A 14,673-nucleotide genomic window follows, 5' to 3' on the forward strand; every position below is an offset into this window, starting at 1 on the left:
TTCTATGCATCCTTCCTTACTTCCTTCCCATTTATCCTAGTTTATCCTTCCTTCCTAAATTTTTCTTTCCTTCTTTCTTGCTGTGCATTCCTCCTTCCTTTCTTTCCTCCTTTCTTCCTTCCAACTTTTTTCCTTTCTATAACCTCCTATTCTATGTTTTTTGTCTTCCCTTTCCTTCCTCCCTTGCCACCTTTTCCCTCCATCCTTGTCCTCTTTCTCCCTACTCTCCAAACAGTCACTCAGATTTATTATCCTGCTGTATGAGTGTGTGTGTGTGTGTGTGTGTGATGACTGGCCTGTCCTTGGCAGGGTGACTGCAGCAGTACACACACACACACACACACACACACACACACACACACACACACACACACACACACTGGCTCACATTGATTCTGCCTCAGTGATTATAAACTGACCTGCGGCTCAGTCTTCATCTTTCAGAGATCAGTTGTGTCCTTGTGCAGTTACACTGTGTGTTCTGGTGTCTTCATGAGGACACGTCTCTCACTGGCTCGTCTTTGACGCTGAAGGTCAGACGGAGGTTCACGTTCACTGGACACGTTCCTGGCTCCAAAATGAGGAAGTGATAACATTTCATATCTAAAAGGTCAGAGGTCAGCTTCACCATGACATCATACTGTAATCAAGGGAAGGGACAGACACTGAGACTGAGACCATGTTTGCTGTAACTTGATTGGCTGGTTAAGGAAATGACTGCAAGATGGGAAATGTACAACAAACAGAGTTTAGGAAAAAAGATGAAAATGAACACAACTGTATTTTCCTGTGTTTGCTTTTTGCAATTTATTATCTTGTAGTGCATGAATTGAATTGAATTGAATTGATATTTATTTACGTGTCGTGCACCAATTAAGGCGCCCAGCCGATAAGGGCTTACAAGACACATTATCATCATATTTAGACACCAGACAAAATCATCAGAGCACAGACAAAACCAAACAAAAACAAAAACCACATGGAATTCACATAAATAATTCACTTTTTCTTTTTAACCAGACACTTTTTATGAAAGTAGCTATAGTAAAGACTTCTTTCCTGAAGAACCATTCCAACTTTACCTCATCATCAACCCAAAACAACTCAGGTTTCACATTTTGCATTTTCTGAAACAAAAACTGCCTGGCTTCGTCATATAACGGACAATGAAACACAAAATGCAGTTCATCCTCAATTACATTTAAATTACATAATGTGCATAGTCTTTCATCCTCAGGCACTGAGTTAAACCTACCAACTTCTATTGCCAGAGGGAGAATCCCAGCCCTCAACTGGGCACATAAAGATCTCTTGGATCTATCCAATGGCAAAGTCACATCGGGTTCTGAACAATATACATTTTTCAATTGGTAATAGGTTCTGAGCTTTGGTTGCATTTGATTTTCACACCCCAGTTGGGTGGTGCTTATCTTAACACTTAGTTTAACACTAATCACAGTATTTGACATAGAAATTGAGATTATTCTTTATGTGTGTATCTGTGTCTGCATGAGATTAGCCTTTATTCATAGAGGATGTAGCGGGTGGGGGCAGTGTATCAACACCTGTCAACACCCTAACCCTAGACCGATGAATGGGGTCGGAGTGATCCTTGAAGAGTATCCAAAGGTCCTCGAGAAAGTTCCAGGGGCTGAAGTTAGTGATCTGGTCAGAGTTGGTGAGGTGATTGTTTGAGGTGCCAGTCGGACGCTCTGACTGGTCAGTTCAGGCCTTTATGCTCAGTGCCATCAGAGTCAGGGTCAAAGGTCAAGGGATAGATACAGTTTCATGACAGTTACAGTGTATGTGTATGTGCGCGTGTGTGTGTTGATTGGCTGCCAAGTGTGACATCATCATCCCTCTTGCCACGTGGACCAGAGATTAACAGGAGTGGCCTGTAATCTTTTAATCCTGTTGACAGACCTCACTGCTCCTCCTCCTCCCCCTCTCCTCTCCTCTCCTCTCCTCTCCTCTCCTCTCCTCTCCTCCTCCTCTCCTCTCCTCTCCTCTCCTCTCCTCTCCTCTCCTCTCCTCTCCTCTCCTCTCCTCTCCTCTCCTCTTCTCTCCTCTCTTCTCTTCTCTTCTACTCCTCTCCTCTCCTCTCCAAGTGGTTACAGTGGTCCTTGATAAGGTGCCATTGTCCTTAAAGTTTTTATTAGTTCTTTAAAATATTCCAGGGATACTTGGAGTCCTAGAGGAGGTTATATTACAGTATTATTGTGTCTAATATTATGGATGTTTGAGGGGTTGCCCTGGTTTCATCACATACCCAGTGGTATTTCAAGAGTTTGCAGGGGTGCTTGAAACACCCTAGGGCAGAGGTCTTCAACAGGGGGTCCGTGACCCCTATGGGGGTCTGCGGAGGTCCTGCAGGGGGTCGTGGAATTTTTGGTTGATTAGACAATGTTTTATATCTTCCACATTTATGTTTCAAATAAAAACCTAAATTTGAATAGCTTGTCTGCATGATTACCATGCAGTTGACAGACATATGATAGACCCCTGCCCTATGGGAAGAGGTTACAACTGCTGTGTGTTCGAGTGACAAACGCGTGGGTTCAGTTCACTCTGCTGACTGAGTCCTGTCACGTCTGGATCAGCGGTGTGAGTCAGAGTGAAAGTGTCTGATTCAGCTCCAGTGATCAGGCTCCGTCTGGTGACAGCAGCCAGGTTCAGATGTGGTGGAAGTTGTAGTTCTGTGTGTGGTCAGAGTCAGACATGCTGGATGCCTCCACTGAGCGTTTCCTGTTCTCAGGTCAGTGACAGTTAAAGATCTTCATCAACACGTTGAACTCTCTGCACTCCTCGTCTGTTTTACCACCTCCTTTATTGATTTATGTTTCATCTCAGCTGCAGTTAATCATGTTGTGTAACTGCTGCCACACACAACAAACACTGTGCAACGTTTTGAAGGCGGTGCTTACAGTGGGCCACCAGTTTGTGAATGGGGATGTTGCATCACATGTTGTGTCACATGTTGTGTCTCAGAACTGTAAGAAGCTGACTTTGAGGGTTTTAGGAGGGAGGTGGGTGGGTGCTGGAACTATTTCCTGATGAACAGCAGTGTATCCTTCCACCCAGTTCTCCTGTGCAGCATCTCATTATAGCTCAGGTTGACACAAGATGAGTCTAGGTTTTGACTTCTGATTCAACTCCACTTTGACAAGCAATCCTAACCCCATGTTTATTATTGTCACCTTGCATTAGTCAATCTATTAATAAATTAATCTCTCTAAAGAAATATGAGCTCAAACTCACATCTTCAGAAAGTTTGTTTTGACCAAATAACTGAGCAAAAACAAAAGACATTTCATTAATATGTTGCATGTTTCACAGAAGCAGTATATCCTCACATTTGAGAAGCAAATCTATTCCAGTTTATTGACTGACATTATAGTTAGAATATTTTTGTGACAGTTCTAGTATCATCCTCATAGATTTATCTTGATGTCTTAATGATTTAAAAAACAAAAATCAGGTTGGAATTTAAAATTAGTCAGGAACAAGTTTGGCTCATCATTTCCGATCTTAAAGATACAGGTGTGATATATGAGCCAGTCTGCTCAACGTGAAGCAGCTTCCTATTGAATATGGCAGAAATGACTAAGATGCACTGAGCCTGATGTAAAAAGCAAACACACTGTAATAGAAGTATTTGTATGGTAATAAAACAGATCAGGTGAGCTGGAGGATACTGTATATATAATACTCGGGTTCAAGGTTTTTCTTCAATGAGGTTATAAATATCCAGATTTAGATGACATAAGCATTTAATGTCTGATAGAGAGAACGATTATGAAGCGGGCAGAGGTTGAGAGTTTGTAAGCCTTAAGCTGGAGTTCATTGAACCCGGCGGTGAGCTGCAGAGTCATGCTTAGCACAGGTGAGCTAATCAGGCCTGCGCTCTATTCAGGTATGTGGGCCAGTCCATCTGCAGGCTGGCAGGGGAAGCTAAGCTAAGTTAGCATCTGGCAGAAAGTGTTTGGTTGAGGTCACTGAGGCTGTTGGCAGATGGACAGAGGGTTTGGTCTCTTCTATTGCTTTCTGCTTGTTATCACATGTTGGTTTGTTTGACAGGAGAAGATTGATTAGTTGTGAAAGAAATTTGACCATTAGTTGTATCCTTTTCCTGTTTTATCCATAGCATCTACAGTAATGGTAATAACAGCATCACTAATGGCGCTACTTTTTTCAGTAATGAGTAATCAAAAAAGTGACTGTTTCCCACGTTACAACGCCGTTACCGTTACTGACTAGGGATGTTCAATACCATTTTTTTTCAGACCGAGTACAAGTATGAGTACTCACTCTTAAGTACTTACCGATACCGAGTAATACGTGTTGCAAGGTCGGTCGCAGTGTGTGTTTATCAATGTGAGTGGGAAGACGAGGAGATGATACACAGGGAGCGTGATAATAACCTCATCAGCGTTGTTTATTGATAACCAGCCAGCAGGTTGAGACACTTAACAAGCTTTATTATTTATTTATTTAATAACTAACGGCAGGCTGCGGCTGCGTCAATGTGCATAGCAGAAACTCAGGTATTTGTATAGAAACTACTTTGAAATAAGGCTGGTATTGACCCGATAGGATACCTGGTATCGGTACTCACCCATCCCTATTACTGACAATAAAATGCGCTGTTACTCAAGAAGTCCCATCACAAAATAATGCACCCGTTAAAGTTTACGTTGTATACACATTTTTACAGTTTTTTCAGTCCATCAACTAGTCGGAAAAAAGTTGTTTATCTGGAGTTCCAGATAACGGGAGGTTAGGGTTATAGTTACAGAGTTAGGGGGGTGAGTCCAAGTAATTTGACATATTTGAACATTTTATAAAAAATATGTAGTAATTCAGTCACTCACTCAGTTACTTTTTAGGGAAAGTAACTAGTAAATATAACTAATTACTTTAAAAAAATTTTTTTTAAGTAGCCTATATTTTTTTGGGCTTTTTTTGCCTGTAATGGACAAGAGAGTTGAGAGAGGGAGGCAGAGGGGGGAATGACGTGCAGGATAGGGCCGCTCGATGTGGTGAGGAGTGAGGACTACAGCCTCAACACATGGGGCAGGTGCTTTACTGAGCTAAACACTGAAGAGCCAAAAACCATCTCAGTGTAGTTTTTCATCTCCTCTCTCAGTCTCCTCTGTAGCAACAACAATCAGAACAGAGGAGGCTCTTTGAGTTTAACTTAAAGAATATACATTAAACAACTGCTATCTATTAAAATAAATCATTGCTAGAATATCAACAAAGAAATTTTTTTTTGCAGTTCTGGTTACATCAATACAAAGAGAGATTGTGTTGATGGTTTCAGTAGCCTAGCCTACCTGATCTGACACTGGGGTCCTTTATCAGCTGTCATCACTCACTGTTTACTGTGCCTGCAGAAAATAACTCTTGAATCCTAATTAAAGCTCATTGGATCCAGTGTGATGGTGGAAGGTGTTCCCTCTGATCCCGGGTCAGTTGGCAGCAGAGCTGAGCGAGTCACAACGTGCCAAATATGTTACCTGCTGCAGATCAGGACACAAACCGTCCTGAAAGGCCGCCGCTGCCGCCGCTGCCGCCACTGCCGCCGCTGCCTCACTTATCACAGCTGCTGAACACCTGCAGCAGTGAACAGAGTCCCGCTGGTCCTGTAGGTGTTTGGTGAAAAACTTTAGAGGGTCATAAAAGACTAGATTCATTCTGAATCCCCTCCTCCTCACAGAGCAGTCAAGTTGAATTGTCGTTGATGATGATGATGATGATGATGATAATGATTAGGGCTGGGACAATATGCTTTTCTCCCGATTCGATTCTTCTACGATTTTTTGGATGGCGATTCGATTTAAATTGCGATTCTACGATATTGCCGATTCTCTCGATTTTTAGTCTGCATTTTAACATTTATCTGCACACGAACACTGTAGGAGCCTATAAATGAACATACTCCATTATAAAGTGAACTTAAACCCTTTTCAAAACCTGTACTCTCTGTATATAAAAAAGGCTAACAAATGCACATGCACAAAAATCGATTTAAAAATCGTCAAAAAAGATATCGCGATATTTATGTGAATCGATTTTTTCTCCCACCCCTAATGATGATGATGATGATAGTGGTGATGATGCTCTGTCATTAGCACTGTTATCAGTCCGTCAGGCTCTCCGCCTGTCAGTACTTAGCCCAGTGACTTACCACGGATTAGCCAGCTTAGCTAGCTAACTGCAGCGCTGCAGCTTAGCGGGCTAACTGCAGCCGCCGCTCTCTTTCTGTTTCTGTCTCACTTTCAGCTCTCAACAGACCATGTGTGGTGTGGTGTGGTGTGGTGTGTGTTTGCTGGATGATGCTGTGCCTGCTCACTCTTCACGTTTTCACTCTCAGCCTCTGTGGGTGTTAGTCGTCCTCATGGCTGTGATCCAACTCTTGATTCTGGTTCCACTTGATTCCAAACCCTGAAGCGAAGCCGACCTGATTTTAATAAACGGGCTGTGGCCCACCCCCCACCCCCTGCCCCCCGCCCCCTGTCTGTATTGGAAATGACTCCCTTGTGTATCCTGTTGTTGAGGCACTTTGAGGTTTCCACACTGAAACCTAATGAGACGCAGACTCAAATATTCAGGTTCATAATCTTTAATGAGCAAATAAACTTGAGACCTCTGGAAACTTTGTCCCTAGAATAAAGTTGTGTGGATTTGAATGTGACGGTAGTGTGTGAGGACGGAGCCTCTACCGTTTGAGGAGTCGACAGTTGATGTGTTTTCAGTGTGTGTGTGTGTGTGCAGCTGACTGTGATGAGGCCATACTACTCTGTAATCCCATCAACACTGAGTTAGTGACAACCTAACAGCATTAACAGTGTGTGCGTTTGTGTGCGAGTGTGTGCGAGTGTGTGTGTGAGAGAGAAAAGTGGATTTTTATTGAGCTGCTGACATGGCTGCCCCCTCCCCCTCCCCCCATGTCTTCTCTCTGCAGTCGTGACTCACCAGCAGCTCATGTGTTTTCATGCTAGACGAATACACTGGGAGACTGTGTAGGCTGTGTGTGTGTGTGTGTGTGTGTGTGTGTGTGTGTGCGTGCTACCTGCGTAGCTTTACTTGAGCTTACGTCACTGCGGACTGTGCCGTCAGTGAGCCAGCAGTCGTGTCCGTGTGTCTCATACATCAACAGCCGCTACATGAGCTGCTTCTAAAGTGGCTGCTCTCGCTTAGTGTGTGTGTGTGTGTGTGTGTGTGTGTGTGTGTGTGTGTGTGTGTGTGTGTGCAGCCCGCAGGCACCATTACTATTATCTAAGACACAAAGAGCTCTGGGATCTGATTGGCTGAAGTGTGGTCCTTGTGCAAAGAAGACAAGGCTCACCTTCAGTGATCCTCCATCTATTGATCAAATGAACTAATCGATCAGTTCTCTCAGGACTGTCAGGTCAGTGTCACTGGTCACCACAAGCACCTGTTGTGTTGCCACGGTTACCTGCAGGCTGATGAATGGTCATGTTGACCTGAGCAGTGTTCAAGGTGATTTTACAACTTCTCCTGATTATCTTTATAAGACTGTAGTATAATAATAATAGTAGGATATAACTGATTGATATGGATAATATGTAATTGAAATGCGTGCCTTCTCACACGTGCACATTCATGTTTTCAAAATAGTTAATGTTAATATTAATTTAATAATAATAATAATTTATTTATCAAATAATCATTTCAGTGTATCACTGTCATGTCAGTTTCTGTGTAGCACTGACTGGCTGACACGTATAGCTGTTTGTTTGTTTTTGGCAGTGGTTGATCTTTCATCATCGTATCTTTACTCCACTTTAATCCAACTATGTCTGAAAAAGTGAAACATCACATGAAACATGAATCCAGCTAATTGAATCTTAACATGCCAATTTAAACTTGAATCCTCCGAATTAAACTAGAATCCACCAAAATGAACCAGAATAAATCATCAATCATTTAACGTGAATTCTCCAAATTTAACCAGAATTCAAAAATAAAAGAAAATGAATCAAACCTGAATATGAAATTAAACAGGAACCCAGAAAATGAACTGAATTTGCCACAGTAAATCTGAGCCTGAACAAATTAAACATCTGCATCAAATTAAACCTTAATGTCAAATTGAACCTAAATCCACAAAGTTGAATCTGAATATGTTACATTAAACCTGAATAGGAATCCAGCAAATCCAGAGCTGGACCTCTCCAAATTAAATCTAACTACACCAAATTAAACCTGAATTTGTCAAATTAAGCCTGAATAAGCAAATTAAAGCCTGAATACATCAATACGAGCTGATTTTGAGTTTGTGAATAACTAATGTTGTGCCATATGATGCAGTTATTTGATACACTGTTGTAATGAATGAATGAATGAATCCTTTTACGCTGAACTGGGCCAAGAGACATGAATGAACAATTAGGAATGCTCTTCCTCTCTCTCTCTCTCTCTGGTATTTTAATTGGTGTGATGGAGAGTACACACACACACATACACACAACAGGGGGTAACTGGGTCACAGTGGCACCAAGAACTGGTATGAATGGAATCAAACTAGAATGATACTGGTAGAGGGGATGGGGGGGGGGGGTTATGTAACAGCAGCTGCCATTACATTACTGAACTCTGATCCAAGGAGAGAGAGAGGGCACGGCCATTATGTTCATAACAGGAATAGACCTTCAATTTACTGATAATTGACTTAATGTAGAACCCATTAACACAGTGGTGGATACCTCAGTCCCCCGATACACTGATTAGTGTGTAGGAATTAAAGTAACACACACACACTTCTACTTATATATGTAATAACCTGCTTATTCATATAGTTATTCATGAACAGGAAGAACATGGTCTGGTGAGAACCAGGGGTTTAAGACTAATTTCTATTTCTGTTTCTGTTTCTATTTCTATCGCTGCTGAATCACTGGATCAAAACAATACATTTACATAAACTGAATCCATGCCTGTGTCGGTGCTGAGCCAGCTCTGGGTCAGCATTAGCCCAACCAGCTCTCAGATTCACTTCCCTTATTTCTCTTCGTTCTTCTCTATAGTGTGTGAAGCCGAACACTTGGCGCGGACAAAGAGGGAGAACATCTCCCTTCTGCTCTTTCATTCATCTGTGGCCCCGACTAAATATGAAGGCAGGGAAAAGGACGGAGAGAAATTAGAGTCTGAGAGAGGATGATGGAGAGATGAAGAGTCACTTCCTTCCCTCCGTCCTGTTCAGTTACATAAAGCTCTCGTCACGATGCTGCTGAAATATACATGAGACCCAAATTACAGCGTCACTCTGAACTCAACACGAGGCAGCGTTAAAGGACCAAACCACAGTTGAATGTTTTGGTTCATTAACTACACGTCCTGGTTTATCTCACCAAGCATCTGTCACTTTTTAAACTGAGTCTCTTTATTTCTATATATATAGAATATGTACCATTCAGTCTCCTTGCTGGTGCGTTCAAGGACGCTCGCACATCTGAGATTTGAGAGTCAAGTAGAGCAGAAGTGACAGGGAGGAAAATGACGTCAGAAGACCTGAGAGAAATATTGTTTTGACCTTGTGTTGAGGCCGTAACACACGCTTGTGATGTGACAAGATTGTTGCCGTGGTGAAGTGAGTCAGAGTCTGAACCTGTCTCTGTCTTTGTCTTTGTCTGGTCCTGCAGGTGTCTTCCTGATCCCCTACCTCCTCATCGTCTTCGTCGGGGGAATCCCCATCTTCTTCCTGGAGATCGCCCTGGGACAGTTCATGAAGGCCGGCAGCATCAACGTGTGGAACATCGCTCCGCTCTTTAAAGGTGCAGCAGCTGTGTGTCTCTTTGTGACAAAGCTTCAGCCTCTATCAGCAAAATAAAGCTAAGGGTGGTACTAACTGAGGTGATCAATAGCCTGATCATTTTGAAACACTCAGGTCCTCTGGTTGTTATCAGCAGTGTTTCTATCAGATATGCAGCTGTACTCAGACATAACAACATGTTACAGTGTTTATTAATGTTCAGTATTTGTTCTTCACATTATTTATGGTCATAGTGAGATTAATAAACGATGGGATGTCTGTCAGATGTTGAATTGTTAAAGGGATAGTTCAACATTTTGGCAAATTGGCCCATTGCCATAATCCCTATAGTCATAGCAGTAGGTTCGTTACCTTTATTTGTCGGTGCAAGCTGTTTTTAGAACGGTGGAGCAGAGCGGCGAGCTGCTCAGAGCTACACTACAGAGGCTAATGGGATTTCTTGGTTTCCCTCATCAAACTCATCAAATACACAATCCAACAACTCCACAACGCTCTGGTGGACAAGTTGTGACCTGCACATTCACCACGCTATGAGATAATAACAGAACGTTACCAGACAGAGTTGTTTTAGAGGTAAATTCATGCAAAACAGCTGATGCGCATTCCCCTCGGAGGCAGTTTTTCAGCAAGCAGTCTCTGTATTTCCCTCTAAAACAACTCTGTCTCGTAACGTTCCGTTATTACTTCATAGCGTGGTGAATGTGCAGCTCACAACTTGTCCACCAGAGCGTTGTGGAGTTGTTGGATTGTGTATTTGATGAGTTTGATGAGGGAAGTTCCATGAGCCTCCGTAGCGTAGCTCTGAGCAGCTTGCGGCTCTGCTCCACCGTTCTAAAAATAGCTTGCACAACAAATAAAGGTAACGAACCTACTGCTATGACTATAGTGATTATGGCAATGGGCCAATTTGCCAAAATGTTGAACTATCCCTTTAACACAGAGAGATGAGACCTTCATGGGATTATCGCCACTCATCTTCATGAAAACATTATTTCCCAAAATCTGGACTGACTTCATCACAGTAGTGAATTAATGAGCGGTTGTATTGATGATCTTGAAAACCAGTAGGAGGGAAAACATCACTTAACAATCAGAGACTTGAAAACTCAAATACAGTTATAACAAAGTTGATTTATCTAGCTCAGAGACATAATGTGCTTTAGCAGAAAAAAAACAGAATATGTGGACTAACTGGACCAGGTTATAAAAAGACTACATCAGAATACGTTATCAGAGGCTGAACAAAAGATTAAAGATAAAAAAAAAATCAGTGTAAGGGAGGGAGATAAGAGATTTCAAATAAAACAAATGAGAGTTTTAAAAGCAAACAGGGCGAAACAGAGGAAGTCTTTTAAAGTGTAAATTGTCTTTGAGCATCTGTAAAAGCGCTTACAAATAAAATGTATTATTATTATTATAATAAAAAAATAAAGTGGCACCAAATGGAGTAAGTACAACTAGTAAGTTAGAAGTACATGAAAATAATAGTACACACATGTATCTCTTTGTCTCCTTAGAGGTCACTTGATAGAAACATAAATCAAGAAACATGTTGACCAGATATACAGTAGATATATATTTATAGGTTTAAAACTACGTTTTTGTCTGATTCGGTGTCGACCAAAACCCTCGACATCCTCTGTGAGGTCATGTTGCTATGGTGACAGACATAAATCCATGCAGTAAGCAGTTTAGGTGTGTTTGAGTGGACACATCCGTCTGCAAACACACAGATGTTTGTGTGTGTGGAGGTTTATCTGGAGGTGATAATCTGTGATCCTGCTCTACGTGCCCTCAGACACGGCCGCACAACTACTACTACTACTACACACACACACACGCACACACACCCTTCTCTCCTTGCCACCTTATTCCTTTGTATCTTTGTTAGTTTTACAGTGTTTATCAGAGGTTTGATCTATATATAAGAGCACATGACTTGTTACGACTGGATGCCTTTACTGCTCCGACTCAGACCTTCCTCTGACCTCCACATGCCAGAGCTCCGCCCACATTTTCACTCACTCACTCACACACACAATCAGAGGGAACAACGCCAACAGCCAACACACCAGTCATTCATGGGTTGACAGGTTTTTTCTTGTGTGCAGCAGGACGGAGACGCTGTTCAAACTACTGGGCTTTTCTTTTTTAAAACAATCTCCGCTCAGACGACCAGACTGTTTTATCTCCACACCTGAAAACACACCAGCAATCACATCCACTGATGTAAACAGGAAGCAGATTATCTACTCTGCAGATGATCAAGTTGCGTAAAATAGCTGTGAATGAGGGACAGTGCTGAAGGCTAAAGGCTGCATTGAAGTTAAATACTGAAAATTCAATGGATCCTCAGATAAAATACAGTTTGAACATTACATAACATGCATTATATTCCCTGAAGTCAAGTCAAGGTTCTTTATTTGTTTCCCTTGGGAGAGATTTGATTTGAATGCAGGGTACTGCTTCATAGACAATAAAAAATATATACATGAGACAGTGAAAACATAAAGAACAGAACAGTCAAACAGTACAGAAATGAGTGCAGACACAATAAAAACATACAAAAATGTGCAAAAAACATTGCCTCATCCTGAGCTCATCCTGCAAAAGTTGCAGTTCATGTTTGTGTTTGCTTGTTAATGAGATTGACTGAAAGAGGGGTGAATGAGTGTTTGTACTGGTTGGTCTTACATAGCGGGGCCCTGTATCCTCCCTGAGTGAATCAGTTTGTATTCATTATGTAAAACATGAGAGCTGTCTGTTAAAATGTTCTTTGCCTGATCAAAGAGTTTCTGTCAAAACAATCAATCAATTACTGACTACAATAATTGTAAGGCAAAAGCAAGGCAAATCTATTTGTATAGCACAATTCATACACCAGAAAATTCAAAGATGCATAGAAACACATTAAAATCAAAAACAGAAAAATACATTAAAAAGGAAAAGAAAGAAATAAGGCAATAATAGCAATTAAATGATATATAGTTTTAGCAAATATATTGAGCAAATAGCTTGAGCTTTAGCAAACAATAACGTTTTCAACCCTGACTTAAATGAATGCACGGTCCTCTGTGCAGGCAGACTGTTCCACAGATGAGGAGCATAAGAACTGAACGCTGCTTCACTTGATTTGGTTCTGGTTCTGGGAACACACAGTAGATCTGAGGGGTCTGGATGCTTCATATGGATTTAATAAATCTAGAATATATTTTGACCATTTAGTGCTTTGTAGACCACCAGTAAGATTTTAAAGTCTATCCTTTGAGTCACAGGAAGCCAGTGTAGAGATCTGAGGACAGGTGTTTTGTATTAATACATAGTATTTATATTGAACACCACAGTCAGGTGCAGCGACAGTTCTCTGGTTTTCTGTGTCACAGAAACAATTTGATCAAACACAACTTCACAACAAAAAATAAAAGCAACAAACACAAAATGAACTGGTCTTGGTGTTAAAACCAGATGTGATCAGTTGTCATCATTTACTGTAGACCAGCTGATTTATACTGCACTGGCACCGTGTCCTGGTTTAGCCGGCTCAGTCTGGACGGGGGTTTAGAAGTTGGTTGTGATCTCTGAGTGGGAGAACATGCCGTGCTGCCACGTGAAGTCCTTCACCTCACAGTTCAGGTGTAATCAGAGACCTGCTGCTGCTCATAAAACCATAAATGTATACACTTGTGACCCAGTTTAACAACAGGAAGTGGAACAGCTTGACCCCACTGATCCCTGATCCATGTTCTCTGTCTCTTTAAAGAATCAGTCTGTTTTAATAATGTGAAGTTGATCTGTTTCATGGTCAGTCATCTATCTAACGTGTACATGTTCATTTCTTCTTCTTCCAGGTCTTGGTTATGCCTCCATGGTGATCGTGTTCTTCTGTAACACCTACTACATCATGGTGTTGGCCTGGGGCTTCTACTATCTGATCAAGTCCTTTGGCTCCACCCTCCCCTGGTCCTCCTGCGACAACCCGTGGAACACGCCCAACTGCATCGAGAGCTTCCATCACCAGGACTGTAGGAACGCCAGCATGGCCAACGTCACGGTGGTCAACAACATGACCTGTGCTGAGCTGGCGGGCGCACGATCGCCCATCATCGAGTTCTGGGAGTGAGTTCTGGCATTAATGCACTGATCCTTGGTTTTATTATATATATATATATATATATATGTGTATATATATATATATATATATATATATATGTTTTTATTTCCAATAAATTAACAAAAATTGGAAATTTTTAACAACAAAAATATCCATCCTGAAACAATATCAATGATGGGGTGACTCGTACAGTTTCTTTCTTTCTTTCTTCTTTTTTTGTTTAACCCATATATATATATATATATATACAAACAAAGGAACAAAATACAAACAAAACAAGCACAAAAAAAAATCTAAATCAATAAAAAATAAGTGAAAAAGCAGCAATCTGTCTTCACTGACATTAGTGGGTATTTGCACATATATGTGCTTACCTGCACAAACACACATAAGCGTGCTCGCTACACATATGTACATCCACATAGTCAAACATACACATAGATTTTACAGAGATACATATATCTAATATTAAGGTCTGCCCTGCTCTATAGGACAGGGCTCAACCAATCATATGTCCCCTTTAGAAAATTCCTCCAAGCCTAAAAGTTTCTGGATGGAAACTAGCACTAGCTGCTACAATCCGGCACATTTACATGTTTTTATATGTCCATTAATTTGCATTGTCCCACCCAAATAAACCAATAAATAAATAAATAAATAAAATAAAAGTACTGGAAACCAAAATTCTTGAAAAATATGACCACACACCAAAGTTAATTTTCTAAGGGTAAAAAAGCTCAAATCTGATCTGTAAAAATCTTAA

General features: G+C 41.2%; 1 protein-coding gene across 2 annotated transcripts in view; it reads left to right on the plus strand.

The window, feature by feature from the left end:
* Positions 1-14,673, plus strand: part of slc6a8 (solute carrier family 6 member 8) — a 43,885-nt gene that overhangs the window by 8,317 nt on the left and 20,895 nt on the right. For both annotated transcript variants that reach the window (XR_015036127.1, XM_085780799.1), the window contains exons 2-3: positions 9,669-9,800; positions 13,648-13,915. Coding sequence is in view for 1 of the 2 variants with exons in the window: in XM_085780799.1 (XP_085636925.1) it covers positions 9,669-9,800; positions 13,648-13,915 (400 nt within the window). In the remaining variant the exon portion in view is untranslated. The remainder of the gene's footprint in view (positions 1-9,668; positions 9,801-13,647; positions 13,916-14,673) is intronic.

This window comes from Trachurus japonicus, chromosome 7 (genome assembly GCF_045865225.1).
Source record: "Trachurus japonicus isolate A0001 chromosome 7, Traja_1.0".
Lineage (NCBI taxonomy): Eukaryota > Metazoa > Chordata > Actinopteri > Carangiformes > Carangidae > Trachurus > Trachurus japonicus.